This window comes from Lutra lutra, chromosome 3 (assembly GCF_902655055.1).
Source record: "Lutra lutra chromosome 3, mLutLut1.2, whole genome shotgun sequence".
Taxonomy (NCBI): Eukaryota; Metazoa; Chordata; class Mammalia; order Carnivora; family Mustelidae; genus Lutra; species Lutra lutra.
In genome coordinates this window covers 35,014,731-35,029,547 of record NC_062280.1, presented here as the reverse complement: position 1 = coordinate 35,029,547, position 14,817 = coordinate 35,014,731, and the positions used below count along the sequence as shown (strand labels likewise).

Below are 14,817 nucleotides of genomic sequence, written 5' to 3'. Positions count from 1 at the left end.
ATGTTGGATCTACTTTCTGAATTACAGAAAGGATCTAAGAGCCACTATGATTTTTTTTTAAGATTTTATTTAATTATTTGACAGAGAGAGCAAGGGAGAGCATGAACAGGGGGGAGCGGTGGGGCAAAAGGAAAGAGAGAAGCAGATTCCCCACTGAACAGAGAGCCTAATGCAGGGCTTGATCCCAGGATCCTGAGATCATAACCTGAGCTGAACGCAGATGCTTAACTGAATGAGCCACCCAGGCATCCCACCACTATGATTCTTTTTAAAGCATTTTCTTCTGGAGTCAAAAGTAAATAACACTAAATTATTCTTTGCACTATCTGCATTTTTCTTTCTTTCCCTTTATGTGAAGTAAAATATTGAAGTTAACGTAACTCAAGACATGCCCTTTCTCTGAAGAGTTGATACATAGTTAAGAGCACACAGGAAGGAATTTAATCCTCAGATCTCTAAAAGCTATAAAGAGCTTGGATCACTTTTCCATGTATAAGCTTTGTTTTAGAAGCACACAAAGCTCATTTGGACTCGAATGGAGAAGTCTGTGACATATAGCACATAGACAAATTCTAACAGATGGATTTTTCTTGAAATAACTTCATTAGTTAATCATTTCTTTTACATATACTTTTTCTAGCTAATTGGTATAGCTGCCAGCTGGAGCTGTTAAGGATCCTCCAAAGAAACTGGTAGGTAGTGAGAAACTCCAATAATTTCACCAAATCTAGCATCGAACACCCATTAATTTCACACTAACCATTACATATTTTGAGAGAAAATCTTATCCTTTCATTTTTGTTTCTCCAATTTGCTCCAAACACCTTAAATGATCTGTGCTTAAACCAAATCAATCATCTAGAAGAAACCTGAGTCTTTAATAATAGGTCAGGGTTTACTGAACTTGCCAGTATGTACATCATTGTGGACCAGATCATCTTATTTGTCTTTTTTTTTTTTTTTTTTTTTTTTTTTGGTCAGGGAGAGAAAGAGAGCACAGGCAGGGGAAGCAGCAGGCAGAGGGACTCCAAGCAGGCTCCTTGCTGAGCAAGGACCCCCACGAGGGGCTGACCCCCACGAGGGGCTCAATCCCACGACCCGGGACCATGACCTGAGCCAAAGGTAGATGTTTAACAGAATGAAACACCCAAGCGTCCCTTTTTGTCAGCTTTTAAGGAGTACTTCTGGCTTGTACCAAGTTGATGTCAATAGTACCTCCAATTGTGGTAACCAACAATGTGTCCAGACATTGCCAGAACTCCCTAGGGGCCAAAATGCCCTGGCTGAGAACCACTATTTTAGAAGTATATTGTTCCTAAGTTTTATTTCAAGTCAAAAAATAGTTTAATGTATGCACATACACATGTACTTCACTTCAGACATGTCTAATTGATTAGAATTTTTTGTCTTTCAGTCAGGTAAAGGAAATGTTTCAGTGGGGAATTTTTAAGCAGTAATACTTTCATAAATCTCTGTGCACAAACAAGCAAAAAGGCAGGATATGTGGCTTCTAACATGAATGAATACTAATTATCTAAGACGCACCAGCACCACTGGGTGCCTGGGTGGCTCCGTTGGTTGAGCATCTGACTTGGTTTTGGCTCAGGTCATGATCAGGGTCCAGAAACTGAACCCTTCCTGGGCTCCACGGTCTGTGGGGAGTCTGCTTGAATGATTCTATCCCTCTTCCCCTCCCCCCACTCTTTCTCTCTCTATCAAAGATATAAATAAATCTTAAGAAAAAAGTGCCATCACCATCTTCATCATCAGAAATATTGATTTTTTTTTCCCCCCTTTAAAGAAGGAACTCAGTGTGATTGGGTAAATGGATAAGTAAAATCCTGTGTTGGGATAATCTGAGATGAAAAATGGTTAATTACTAGTTTAGGTGCCTAAGGGATTTTTAAGTAAGGGAAAGCAGTGTATTTTAATACAATGGACACTGAGAAAACAAGGATCTGTTTGACTTGACTTTGACTTGTATATGTACGGAGTGATTTGGGGTTCACAAGATGGTTTAGTCATTCAGATAGAGACATTTCTTGCTCTTTGAAGTTCAATGGTAAATATAACCTGTACCACCTGTTTATCACTTAGTGATTTTTCTGTAATTTATGTATGAGTGGACCTAGGAAGAGTACCATGGGAGTAAGATACTAATTACCAAAGGTGTTAAAAGAGAAGCAAGAAGGCTTTTCTAGTTTAAGGTAAATGTAAGAACATAATAACCCCACAAAGTATGCAGGGAGAATCATTCACCATGTTAAAAAAAAATACTAAATTCTATCCAAATTTCTGTTTTTCCAGCAAAAGCTTTGTAATAGAGATAGGCTCAAGTGGATTTTTAATATAAAATAAAGATAAATATTAACATTTATCATTATGTTTAGACACATTGTTTCAAAAATCAAGTTATTTACCTAAAAATTCCATAGTGATGTGTTTACTTTGTTACACTTTCTAGAGCCCCTGTAACAATTCAGATTCTATACTTTAGTGTTTAAAGAGTCATTCTTCCTCTCAATAGCGTGTGTTACACTAGGCCAATTGTCACTTTGAGTTCTTTCAGAATGCACTATCCTTCAGCATGGCAAAGCGAAATAACCCACTTTGATATTTCAACTCAAAGAACTGAAGGCCCTGCACTCCGCACTTCATCTGCACACCCCTGGCTTCTCTTTATTTTTAAGTCGGAAACCTGGTTCCCATAGACTATGTACACTTACTCTCTGCGGGGTCCTTAGAACGGCGGCCGCTGGACGACTTCCTCAGCAGGCTTCGTCCAGAGGTAAAGAGGCTGGTTAGTTCTTCCAAGGGACTTGTAGGGGTCCTGGACCGGGAGGCGCCCGGAGCTGGGCCATAGGTGTTCACCGAGGCATTGACCATCTTGGCCCCATCCTGCGACACCGGCCTGCCGGTCGAATGAGGCACTGATGGAGAGCTCCTGGAGAGGCTGCCCGAATGCACGGCGTCATAGGGCGGGGGTCGCTTGAGGCTGAGTGGGGTCAAGGACCTCCCCATGCTGACCGGCGATGGGGAGGCCGAGTGGCTCTTCGGGTAGCCGTGGGGGGACTGGGTGCGGTACAGGGTGGATGGCGGGGGCGGGGACGAGGACAGCGTGGAGGCGGCAGCGGCGGCGGGGCCCGGGCCCAGAGCTGCAACCTGATCTTTGTCCAGCTTGGGGTGGCCGGAGGCGTGAGAGGGCAGGGAGGATGGAGATGCCCCAGCCTGCTGCTTCATGTAAGACACGTTTTCCAACACCGGCAGTTTGGTGACCTCCAGCGGGGTAAGCGGAGACTCATCGGAATTAGGGGAGCACTGCACGGGAGCGGGAGGGAACACCAGCAGCGGGGGTCGGTGAGAAAGCAGGTTGGGGAAGGGCGGGGGGATGTCACAAAGCAAACCCTTTGGAGTACATGGCACTGAGGACTTGGCGAAGTCCGAGTCAGGCACCGTGGGAGTAGCACACTGCGAAGAGCAACTGTGATGGTCAAGGTCACATTTGGAATCTTGGCCCAAGTCGTCAAAGATGGGGTATTTCATCTCTTCGTAGACGGCCTCGCTCTGGTCATCATCCTCCTTCCTAAAGTCTCTGAGAATGTTGCCCACCATCTCGATGTACACGGGCTCCTCTTCCTCGGGGTCCCCCGCCGGGCTGCTGACCTGGGACAGAGAGGGGTCCCGAGGGAGCGACGTCCTCCGAGGCGCGTGCTTCTTGATGTAGGTTTCATCAAAAGATGTACTCAGCTGAGTATTCGGGTTCCGTTTGGGTTTGGGAGGAGGGATCTTCTTTGAATATTCATCACTGTGGGGTCTGGGTTTGGCTGACACTACAAAAAGAAAAGAGAAGAACAGAAAAGTAAAACAGATGAGTACAATAGGAAAGCCTTCAAACAGAACTTGCACGTGGGTTTACTGCTATGAACTTTTGGTAGAGGCTTGGGGGTGGTGGTAATCTGCTTCGTTTCTAGTTTGAGGCTAAGATTAAAAATCAAACAAGTCGAAGATGGCGGAGAAGTAGCAGGCTGAGACTACTTCAGGTAGCGGGAGATCAGCTAAATAGCTTATCTAAAGATTGCAAACACCTACAAATCCAACGGGAGATAGAAGAGAAGAAGAACAGCAATTCTAGAAACAGAAAATCAACCACTATCTGAAAGGTAGGACTGGCGGAGAAGTGAATCCAAAGCGACGGGAAGATAGACCGCGGGGGGAGGGGCCGGCTCCCCGCGAGCGGGGAAGCAACGGAGCACAAAATCAGGAGTTTTAAAAGTCTGTTCCACTGAGGGACATCACTCTAGAGGCTTAACTGGGGTGAAGCCCAGGCGGGGTCAGCATGGCCTCAGGTCCTGCAGGGTCACAGAAGGATCGGGGGTGTCTGAGTGTCGCAGAGCTTACCGGTATTAGAACAGGGAAGCCGGCTACAGAGACAGAGCCAAGGAATGACTCTCAGCTCGGGGTTACCTTGAACCGGTCGCAGGCTCGGTCAGCTTGGAGCACGGCCGGAGGCCAGGGTGATGGGAGTCATTGGGCGCTGTTCTCTGAGGGCGCACTGAGGAGTGGGGCCCCAGGCTCTCGGCTTCTCCGGGCCGGAGACCAGGAGGCCGCCATCTTCATTCCCGTCTTCCAGAACTCTACGGAAAGCGCTCAGGGAACAAAAGCTCCCGAAAGCAAACCCAGCAAACCCTAGCGGATTACTCAGCCCGGGCCCGGGTAAGGGCGGTGCAACTCCGCCTGGGGCAAAGACGCTTGAGAATCACTACAACAGGCCCCTCCCCCAGAAGATCAATGAGAAACCCAGCCAGGTCCAAGTTCACCTACCAAGGAGTGCAGTTTAAATACCAAGGAGAGCGGCGGAATTCCAGAGAAGAAAGCAAAGCATGGAACTCATGGCTTTCTCCCCATGATTCTTTAGCCTTGCAGTTAATTTAATTTTTTTTTCTTTTTCAATTTTTTTTTCTCTTCTTCTGCTAAATTTTTTTAACTTTTACCGTTTTCTTTTTTAACGTTTTTTAAATAGTTTATCTAATATATATATATATATATATATATATATATATATTCCTTTTTATATTTTTTATCGGCTTTCTTTTTTTAATAGTTTCTTTCTTTCTTTCTTTCTTTTTCTTTCTTTCTGAACCTTTTTATCCCCTTTCTCCCCCCTCACAATTCAGGATCTCTTCTGAATTGGCTAAAGCATATTTTCCTGGGGTTGTTGCCACCCTTTTAGTATTTTACTTGCTCCTTCATAAACTCTTATCTGGACAAAATGACAAGGCGGAAAAATTCACAACAAAAAAAAGAACAAGAGGCAGTACCAAAGGCTAGGGACCTAATCAATACAGACATTGGTAATATGTCAGATATAGAGTTCAGAATGACGATTCTCAAGGTTCTAGCTGGGCTTGAAAAAGGCATGGAAGATATTAAAGCAACCCTCTCGGGAGATATAAAAGCCCTTTCTGGAGAAATAAAAGAACTAAAATCTAACCAAGTTGAAATCAAAAAAGCTATTAATGAGGTGCAATAAAAAATGGAGGCTCTCACTGCTAGGATAAATGAGGCAGAAGAAAGAATTAGCGATATAGAAGACCAAATGACAGAGAATAAAGAAGCTGAGCAAAAGAGGGACAAACAGCTACTGGACCACGAGGGGAGAATTCGAGAGATAAGTTGACACCATAAGACGAAACAACATTAGAATAATTGGGATTCCAGAAGAAGAGGAAACAGAGAAGGGAGCAGAAGGTATATTGGAGAGAATTATTGGAGAGAATTTCCCCAATATGGCAAAGGGAACAAGCATCAAACTCCAGGAGGTTCAGAGAACCCCCTCAAAATCAATAAGAATAGGTCCACACCCCGTCACCTAATAGTAAAATTGACAAGTCTTAGTGACAAAGAAAAGATCCTGAAAGCAGCCCGGGAAAAGAAGTCCATAATGTACAATGGTAAAAATATTAGATTGGCAGCAGACTTATCCACAGAGACCTGGCAGGCCAGAAAGAGCTGGCATGATATATTCAGAGTACTAAATGAGAAAAACATGCAGCCAAGAATACTATATCCAGCTAGGCTATCATTGAAAATAGAAGGAGAGATTAAAAGCTTCCAGGACAAACAAAAACTGAAAGAATTTGCAAATACCAAACCAGCTCTACAGGAAATATTGAAAGGGGTCCTCTAAGCAAAGAGAGACCCTCAAAGTAGTAGATCAGAAAGAAACAGAGACAATATACAATAACAGTCACCTTACAGGCAATACAATGGCACTAAATTCATATCTCTCAATACTTACCCTGAATGTTAATGGGCTAAATGCCCCAATCAAAAGACACAGGGTATCAGAATGGATAAAAAAACAAAACCCATCTATATGTTGCCTACAAGAAACTCATCTTAAACCCGAAGACACCTCCAGGTTTAAAGTGAGGGGGTGGAAAAGAATTTACCATGCTAATGGACATCAGAAGAAAGCAGGAGTGGCAATCCTTATGTCAGATCAATTAGATTTTAAGCCAAAGACTATAATAAGAGATGAGGAAGGACACTATATCATACTCAAAGGAACTGTCCAACAAGAAGATCTAACAATTTTAAATATCTATGCCCCTAACGTGGGAGCAGCCAACTATATAAACCAATTAATAACAAAATCAAAGAAACACATCGACAAGAATACAATAATAGTAGGGGATTTTAACACTCCCCTCACTGAAATGGACCGATCATCCAAGCAAAAGATCAATAAGGAAATCAAGGCCTTAAATGACACACTGGACCAGATGGGCATCACAGATATATTCAGAACATTTCATCCCAAAGCAACAGAATACACATTCTTCTCTAGTGCACATGGAACATTCTCCAGAATAGATCACATTCTTGGTCCTAAATCAAGTCTCAACCGGTATCAAAAGATTGGGATCATTCCCTGCATATTTTCAGACCACAATGCTCTAAAGCTAGAACTCAATAACAAGAGGAAATTTGGAAAGAACCCAAATACATGGAGACTAAAGAGCATCCTTCTAAAGAATGAATGGGTCAACCAGGAAATTAAAGAAGAATTGAAAAAATTTATGGAAACAAATGATAATGAAAACACAACGGTTCAGAATCTGTGGGACACAAAAAAGGCAGTCCTGAGAGGAAAATATATAGTGGTACAAGCCTTTCTCAAGAAACAAGAAAGGTCTCAGGTACACAACCTAACCCTACACCTAAAGGAGCTGGAGAAAGAACAAGAAAGAAACCCTAAACCCAGCAGGAGAAGAGAAATCATAAAGATCAGAGCAGAAATCCATGAAATAGAAACCAAAAAAACAATAGAACAAATCAACGAAACTAGGAGCTGGTTCTTTGAAAGAAATAATAAGATTGATAAACCCTTGGCCAGACTTATCAAAAAGAAAAGAGAAAGGACCCAAATAAATAAAATCATGAATGAAAGAGGAGAGATCACAACGAACACCAAAGAAATACAGACAATTATAAGAACATACTATGAGCAACTCTACGCCAACAAATTTGACAATATGGAAGAATGGAAGAAATGGATGCATTCCTAGAGACATATAAACTACCACAACTGAACCAGGAAGAAATAGAAAGCCTGAACAGACCCATAACCAGTAAGGAGATTGAAACAGTCATCAAAAACCTCCAAACAAACAAAAGCCCAGGGCCAGACGGCTTCCCGGGGGAATTCTACCAAACATTTAAAGAAGAACTAATTCCTATTCTCCTGAAACTGTTCCAAAAAATAGCAATAGAAGGAAAACTTCCAAACTCATTTTATGAGGCCAGCATCACCTTGATCCCAAAACCAGACAAGGATCCCAACAAAAAAGAGAACTACAGACCTATATCCTTGATGAACACAGATGCAAAAATTCTCGCCAAGATACTAGCCAATAGGATTCAACAGTACATTAAAAGGATTATTCACCACGACCAAGTGGGATTTATTCCAGGGCTGCAAGGTTGGTTCAACATCCGCAAATCAATCAATGTGATACAACACATTAATAAAAGAAAGACCAAGAACCATATGATACTCTCCATAGATGCTGAAAAAGCATTTGACAAAGTACAGCATCCCTTCCTGATCAAAACTCTTCAAAGTGTAGGGATAGACGGCACATACCTCAATATTATCAAAGCCATCTATGAAAAACCCACCGCAAATATCATTCTCAATGGAGAAAAACTGAAAGCTTTTCCGCTAAGGTCAGGAACACGGCAGGGATGTCCGTTATCACCACAGCTATTCAACATAGTACTAGAAGTCCTAGCCTCAGCAATCAGACAACAAAAGGAAATTAAAGGGATCCAAATCGGCAAAGAAGAAGTCAAACTATCACTCTTTGCAGATGATATGATACTATATGTGGAAAACCCAAAAGACTCCACTCCAAAACTGCTAGAACTTGTCCAGGAATTCAGTAAAGTGTCAGGATATAAAATCAATGCACAGAAATCAGTTGCACTTCTCTACACCAACAACAAGACAGAAGAAAGAGAAATTAAGGAGTCCATCCCATTTACAATTGCACCCAAAACTATAAGATACCTAGGAATAAACCTAACCAAAGAGACTAAGAATCTATACACAGAAAACTATAAAGTACTCATGAAAGAAATTGAGGAAGACACAAAGAAATGGAAAAATGTTCCATGCTCCTGGATTGGAAGAATAAATATTGTGAAAATGTCTATGCTACCTAAAGCAATCTACACATTTAATGCAATTCTTATCAAAGTACCGTCCATTGTTTTCAAAGAAATGGAACAAATAATCCTAAAATTTATATGGAACCAGAAAAGACCTCGAATAGCCAAAGGAATATTGAAAAAGAAAGCCAAAGTTGGTGGCATCACAATTCCGGACTTCAAGCTCTATTACAAAGCTGTCATCATCAAGACAGCATGGTACTGGCACAAAAACAGACACATAGATCAATGGAACAGAATAGAGAGCCCAGAAATGGACCCTCAACTCTATGGTCAACTCATCTTCGACAAAGCAGGAAAGAATGTCCAATGGAACAAAGACAGCCTCTTCAATAAATGGTGTTGGGAAAATTGGACAGCCACATGCAGAAAAATGAAATTGGATCATTTCCTTACACCACACACGAAAATAGACTCAAAATGGATGAAGGATCTCAATGTGAGAAAGGAATCCATCAAAATACTTGAGGAGAAAACAGGCAGCAACCTCTTCGACCTCAGCCGCAGCAACATCTTCCTAGGAACATCACCAAAGGCAAGGGAAGCAAGGGCAAAAATGAACTATTGGGATTTTATCAAGATCAAAAGCTTTTGCACAGCAAAGGAAACAGTGAACAAAACCAAAAGACAACTGACAGAATGGGAGAAGATATTTGCAAATGACATATCAGATAAAGGGCTAATATCCAAAATCTATAAAGAACTTAGCAAACTCAACACCCAAAGATCAAATAATCCAATCAAGAAATGGGCAGAGGACATGAACAGACATTTCTGCAAAGAAGACATCCAGATGGCCAACAGACACATGAAAAAGTGCTCCATATCACTCGGCATCAGGGAAATACAAATCAAAACCACCATGAGATATCACCTCACACCAGTCAGAATGGCTAAAATGAACAAGTCAGGAAATGACAGATGCTGGCGAGGATGCGGAGAAAGGGGAACCCTCCTACACTGTTGGTGGGAATGCAAGCTGGTGCAATCATTCTGGAAAACAGCATGGAGGTTCCTCAAAATGTTGAAAATAGAACTACCCTATGACCCAGCAATTGCACTGCTAGGTATTTACCCTAAAGATACAAACGTAGTGTTCCGAAGGGGCACGTGCACCCGAATGTTTATAGCAGCAATGTCTACAATAGTCAAACTATGGAAAGAACCTAGATGTCCATCTACAGATGAATGGATAAAGAAGAAGTGGTATATATACACAATGGAATACTATGCAGCCATCAAAAGAAATGAAATCTTGCCATTTGCGACGACGTGGATGGAACTAGAGGGTATCATGCTTAGCGAAATAAGTCAATCGGAGAAAGACAACTATCCTATGATCTCCCTGATATGAGGGAGAGGAGATGCAACATGGGGGGTTGAGGGGGTAGGAGAAGAGTAAATGAAACAAGATGGGATTGGGAGGGAGACAAACCATAAGTGACTCTTAATCTCACAAAACAAACTGAGGGTTGATGGGGGGAGGGGGTTGGGAGAGGGGGGTGGGGTTATGGATATTGGGGAGGGTATGTGCTATGGTGAGTGCTGTGAAGTATGTAAACCTGGCGATTCTCAGACCTGTACCCCTGGGGATAAAAATATATGTTTATAAAAAATAAAATTTAAAAAAAATGGCAGAAAAAAAAAATCAAACAAGTCAAACACTTTACATATGTAGGTAAACCTGATGACAGAACAATGGTAGTATTTATCTTCAAGCTAATATCACTAATCTGACACTGAAAAATGCATTAACTGGGGCTATTCGTCTCTCTGCCTTAGAATTTCTAAATAGAAGCCTTCAGATGAAACATGTTCCATAAAAACAACCATAAATTTCCTAAAGATTAACCTCCAAGAATTATGTGAGCAAGGGGGGGAGGGGAATCAAGTTTCTCTTAGCACAAATGGTTACAAAAATACCAAGGGATTTGAACCCTTTTAATGATGTGCCTATTGCACATGATCACATCTTGCTTTCATTTAGGATAAAAATGTCCCAGCCTGCTAAGCTTAATCTCTGCCTTGGTTCAGATAAATAGCTCCTATACCGATGGGTCTGATACTTCAGGGGAAATTGATGTGAAAATCTTATGAGGCTAGACAAGTTAATCTCTAAATCTCCAGGTATTGTTGATTATGGTGTATTTGTCTGTTTTTGTTCATGAGATCTCTTTTGATATCACAAATGCTATCTTGGAATGAATTTATTAGGTATGTGGCACTGACATGACAGAACCCCCTCAAGCATCTTACCAAAAAAAAATAAATAAATAAGTAAATAAATAATCCAGAGAATGTTGTATAAGCTTCAAGAATATCTTTTGGAAACTCACAACAGATATATGTACCAGTGTGCTCAACAGCTTGCTGGAAGGAAACACCCCTAGTAATGAAACATAAACTCTGACACTGTACAGTAGGGTAGAATAGGCTGGCAACATGTCTGTAACTGAAATCAATTATTTAGCATGCAGGGAAGGTACTGACATCTTGTTATTATCTCATTATCTCATTGTGTTGATATATGATTACAACGATTATCATTATTATGCAGTGTGGCAGAACACAGTTACTTGTGGTAAATGGTAGCATATGATATAACGTGACAGTATAGCTTATTGGTATAAAACTATCGAGAAAATAACAGGCTTCTCTATAATTTGCAGCCTGAAGGGAAGGTGGGATCTCAAGATACAAATCAGGAAACACCTGAAGTCATTTTTGTTTTGTTTAAATAGCATACTATGACCCAGGAGCTTTTCTAAAACTTAATAAAGGAGAAGCAAGTGCTTAGAGATTAGTCAGTCTGCTGCTCTACACATCAATCACTCCTTTCACTGAAAGGAGACCCATCAAATATTCTAGAGAAGGGGCTATGTCACTCACTTTTCTAGGTCATTCCTGCTTTCAAATATTCTGTCCTATTGTGCCCATGATGATGTTTTTACTCACTACAATCAAATATTTTTTTCAAGGGAAGTTTCTTAATGTATCTAGACTTTTCCTTTAATTCATATCAAGAAAAAACTAGATGTTGCTTTCCAGGGGGTTATAGCAGTGGAGTCTTTGAGTGCCAAAAATGAAAAGCCTAAAGACATAACAGGACAAAAATTACCTAGACAATTCTTTAGGACAGATGCAAAGTGACCAATAACTCCTCTCTGTATCTCCCACTGGTCTTAAATTTTACTGGTTTTAAAATCTACTGTGTATGTTAATTTTCATGAATTAAATAACTCATCAGATTATACACAAAAATCTGAGCCTGATGTATAAAGTAAAATTATACATCATTGACTGAAGTTGACCTAGTACTGGGGGTACATCGAGTGGGGACCCAGAAGAACAAAAGCCTATCCAGACTATTCTTCTAAAGCTTGTTTCCTGCTATCTTCCACCTTAGGGTCTCATTCTAGACTAAGTAACTCACATGCTGGGAAAATGTTTGCCACTGATTATTGAATTCTAGAGACTGAATGGTGTGGAGTGAGGGGAAATCCTTAGAAGAGAGAAGTCTGAATAATGAGGTGCTCTGTGAATGGAGGGTTAATCTAAAGCTAGGAATTAGTGTGTCCATGAGATAATAACTTCATTATATGAGAGTGGTCATAGCTAGGATAAGATTAGCATTTTTACCCTTTCGAAATTATGGTGCACTTCTGTTTTCTTTAACTCTTCACTGAAGTCCAATGTCCCCATCTAGACTTGGGTAGTTGTATGGAAAGAAATAACAAGACAGGCAGAATTCATGCATCTGAGCCCATGCCTAGGTAGGGGCACTACGCTGAATGAAGACCATTACCCAGGATTCCAGGAGAGTGAGGGGTCAGTGGTAGAGCTGGTTGTGACATGATACCAGTGCCCTCTTCCCACATAGATTAGAAGGTGCTCTTTGGAATGGACAAGACCAATGCTTGGGTTGCACTCAAAATGTGAACAAATGACACTCATTCTCTTTGCCAAAAGGAACAAAAAATAATAATAATAAAGGTACTTCATATCTATGAAATGTCTGAAGAAAGAAGTTTCTATTCTAGACCATAACACAGAATTAAGTAGAGCAAATATTTATAAGGAAGGAATATCGATAATCCATTTGTACTGTCAAGACAACTTCAATGCCAAACCAAGCACAGTTAATGTCTGACAAGGGGAAGAAAATTATAATATGTGACTTTAATGGCGACTCTTACATAATCAAAATTCACCATCGCCCTGGATGGGAACTGCATTTCTCCCACATTGATATGTGAAGCACTAACCAACAATGTGATGGTATTTGGAGATGGAGCCTTTGGGAGATAATTAGGTTTGGATGAGGTCTTGAGGGTTGGGTCCTCATAGTGGGTGGGATTAGGACCATCATGTGCTGATCCAGTGAGAAGGCAGACATCTACAAGCCAGGAAGAGAGTTCTCACCAGAAATCAACTATGCAGAAACCAACTACGCTAACACTTTGATCTTGGACTTCTGGCCTCAAGGACTGAGAAGAAATAAATGTCTGTTGTTTGAGCCACCTGATCTATGATATTTTGTTATGGTAGCCCAAACTGACTTAGATAACAGTGTATTTATTGAGCCCTGCATAAAGACACTGTATAGCTGAATGATAAGCGCCTACTTTAATACCATCCTCTGGCATTCAAATACTTGAGATAACTTTGTTATTTTAAAAATTACTACAGCTCGGGGCGCCTGGGTGGCTCAGTGGGTTAAGCCTCTGCCTTCGGCTCAGGTCGTGATCTCAGGGTCCTGGGATCGAGCCCCACATCAGGCTCTCTGCACAGCAGGGAGCCTGCTTCCCCCTCTCTCTCTGCCTGCTTGTAATCTCTCTCTTCTAAAAAAAAAAAAAAATTACTACAGCTCTTTCCCAGTCTTTTCTTTCTTTCTTTCTTTTTTTTAAAGATTGTATTTATTTATTTGACAGAGATCACAAGTAGGCAGAGAGGCAGGCAGAGAGAGAGGGGGAGGCAGGCCCCCCGCTGAGCAGAGGACCCTGGGATCATGACCTGAGCCAAAGGCAGAGGCTTTAACCCACTGAGCCACCCAGGCGCCCCTTCCCAGTCTTTTCAATTTAAGTTTCACCTGCCCCTGCCCTATATCTCCGTATCCCCTGGAACCATGTCACAAAGAGCAATGACATCTAAACATGGAAATACTCCTCCCAGGTACCCACCCAGAGACACCTGTCCACCCAATAGCCTGTAATTCTGGTTGTTCTTGGTCTACTCTCTAATCTCTGATTTATGTTTTTTATTCTGACCCATTTTCTGGATGCTTTTTGTTGTTGCTGTTGACATTGTTTGCTTTGGCATGCTGACTCCCTCTTCCACTTTGTTCTGCTGCCCCCCACCTGAAGCAGTTCCCTAGCCAGCCTTGCCCAAGGCCTGCTTCATCCTCTGTGCAAGCTTACCCACTCTCCCTTTCCCCATGTGATGAAAAGAACCCAATTCAGGCAGATTCGTATAATAAAAGCACATTTTGTTTCCTGGTCCTCTTCCTTTGTATTGATCCAAATTTGTAATGAGAGCACTGAGGATTATTTAGATACTAAAGAGTTAAGTAAATTATAGATGATTGGGATGAATAAACAGATTCATTCTTTCATATCAGGAGACTTTTTTTCCAGATAATATCTGCTTCCCACTCCATATCCCCAATTGCAATTGGGTAAATAATTCATTGAGCAATAAAAATTTGTTTCAACTGTCATGTATGCTTTTTTAAAGCTTATTCATATAAGGCAGTGCCTGAAATTTTAAACAACATTGTCACATAATTTATTCTACTCTTACCTCACTCTAGGGAATTAAAAATTAAAGAAAAAAGTCATGTTTAAACAGTCATTTCTTTAGAGAATACTTAAAAACAGTCTTGATCTATATATAGAGAGACTGAAATACTGCTAATAAAAGACAAAGAAAATTGCTTGCAAATTTCAATATTAAACCAAATTCAACTATAATAAAAAAGGTGATTTTTTATTGCCCCTGAATGAATTTTAAGTTATTTCTAATAAGCTCAAAGATAGAAGCAATAATTCCTGTTCAGCTCCAGAACACAAATTTTAATGCTTA

The 14,817-nt window shown here is 41.0% G+C and overlaps 1 protein-coding gene across 3 annotated transcripts in view; it reads right to left on the bottom strand.

Annotated features, from left to right (window-relative positions):
• Positions 1-14,817, bottom strand: part of NYAP2 (neuronal tyrosine-phosphorylated phosphoinositide-3-kinase adaptor 2) — a 277,159-nt gene that overhangs the window by 105,597 nt on the left and 156,745 nt on the right. For all 3 annotated transcript variants that reach the window (XM_047722781.1, XM_047722780.1, XM_047722782.1), the window contains one exon: positions 2,727-3,830. In XM_047722781.1, coding sequence (XP_047578737.1) covers positions 2,727-3,830 — 1,104 coding nt within the window. The remainder of the gene's footprint in view (positions 1-2,726; positions 3,831-14,817) is intronic.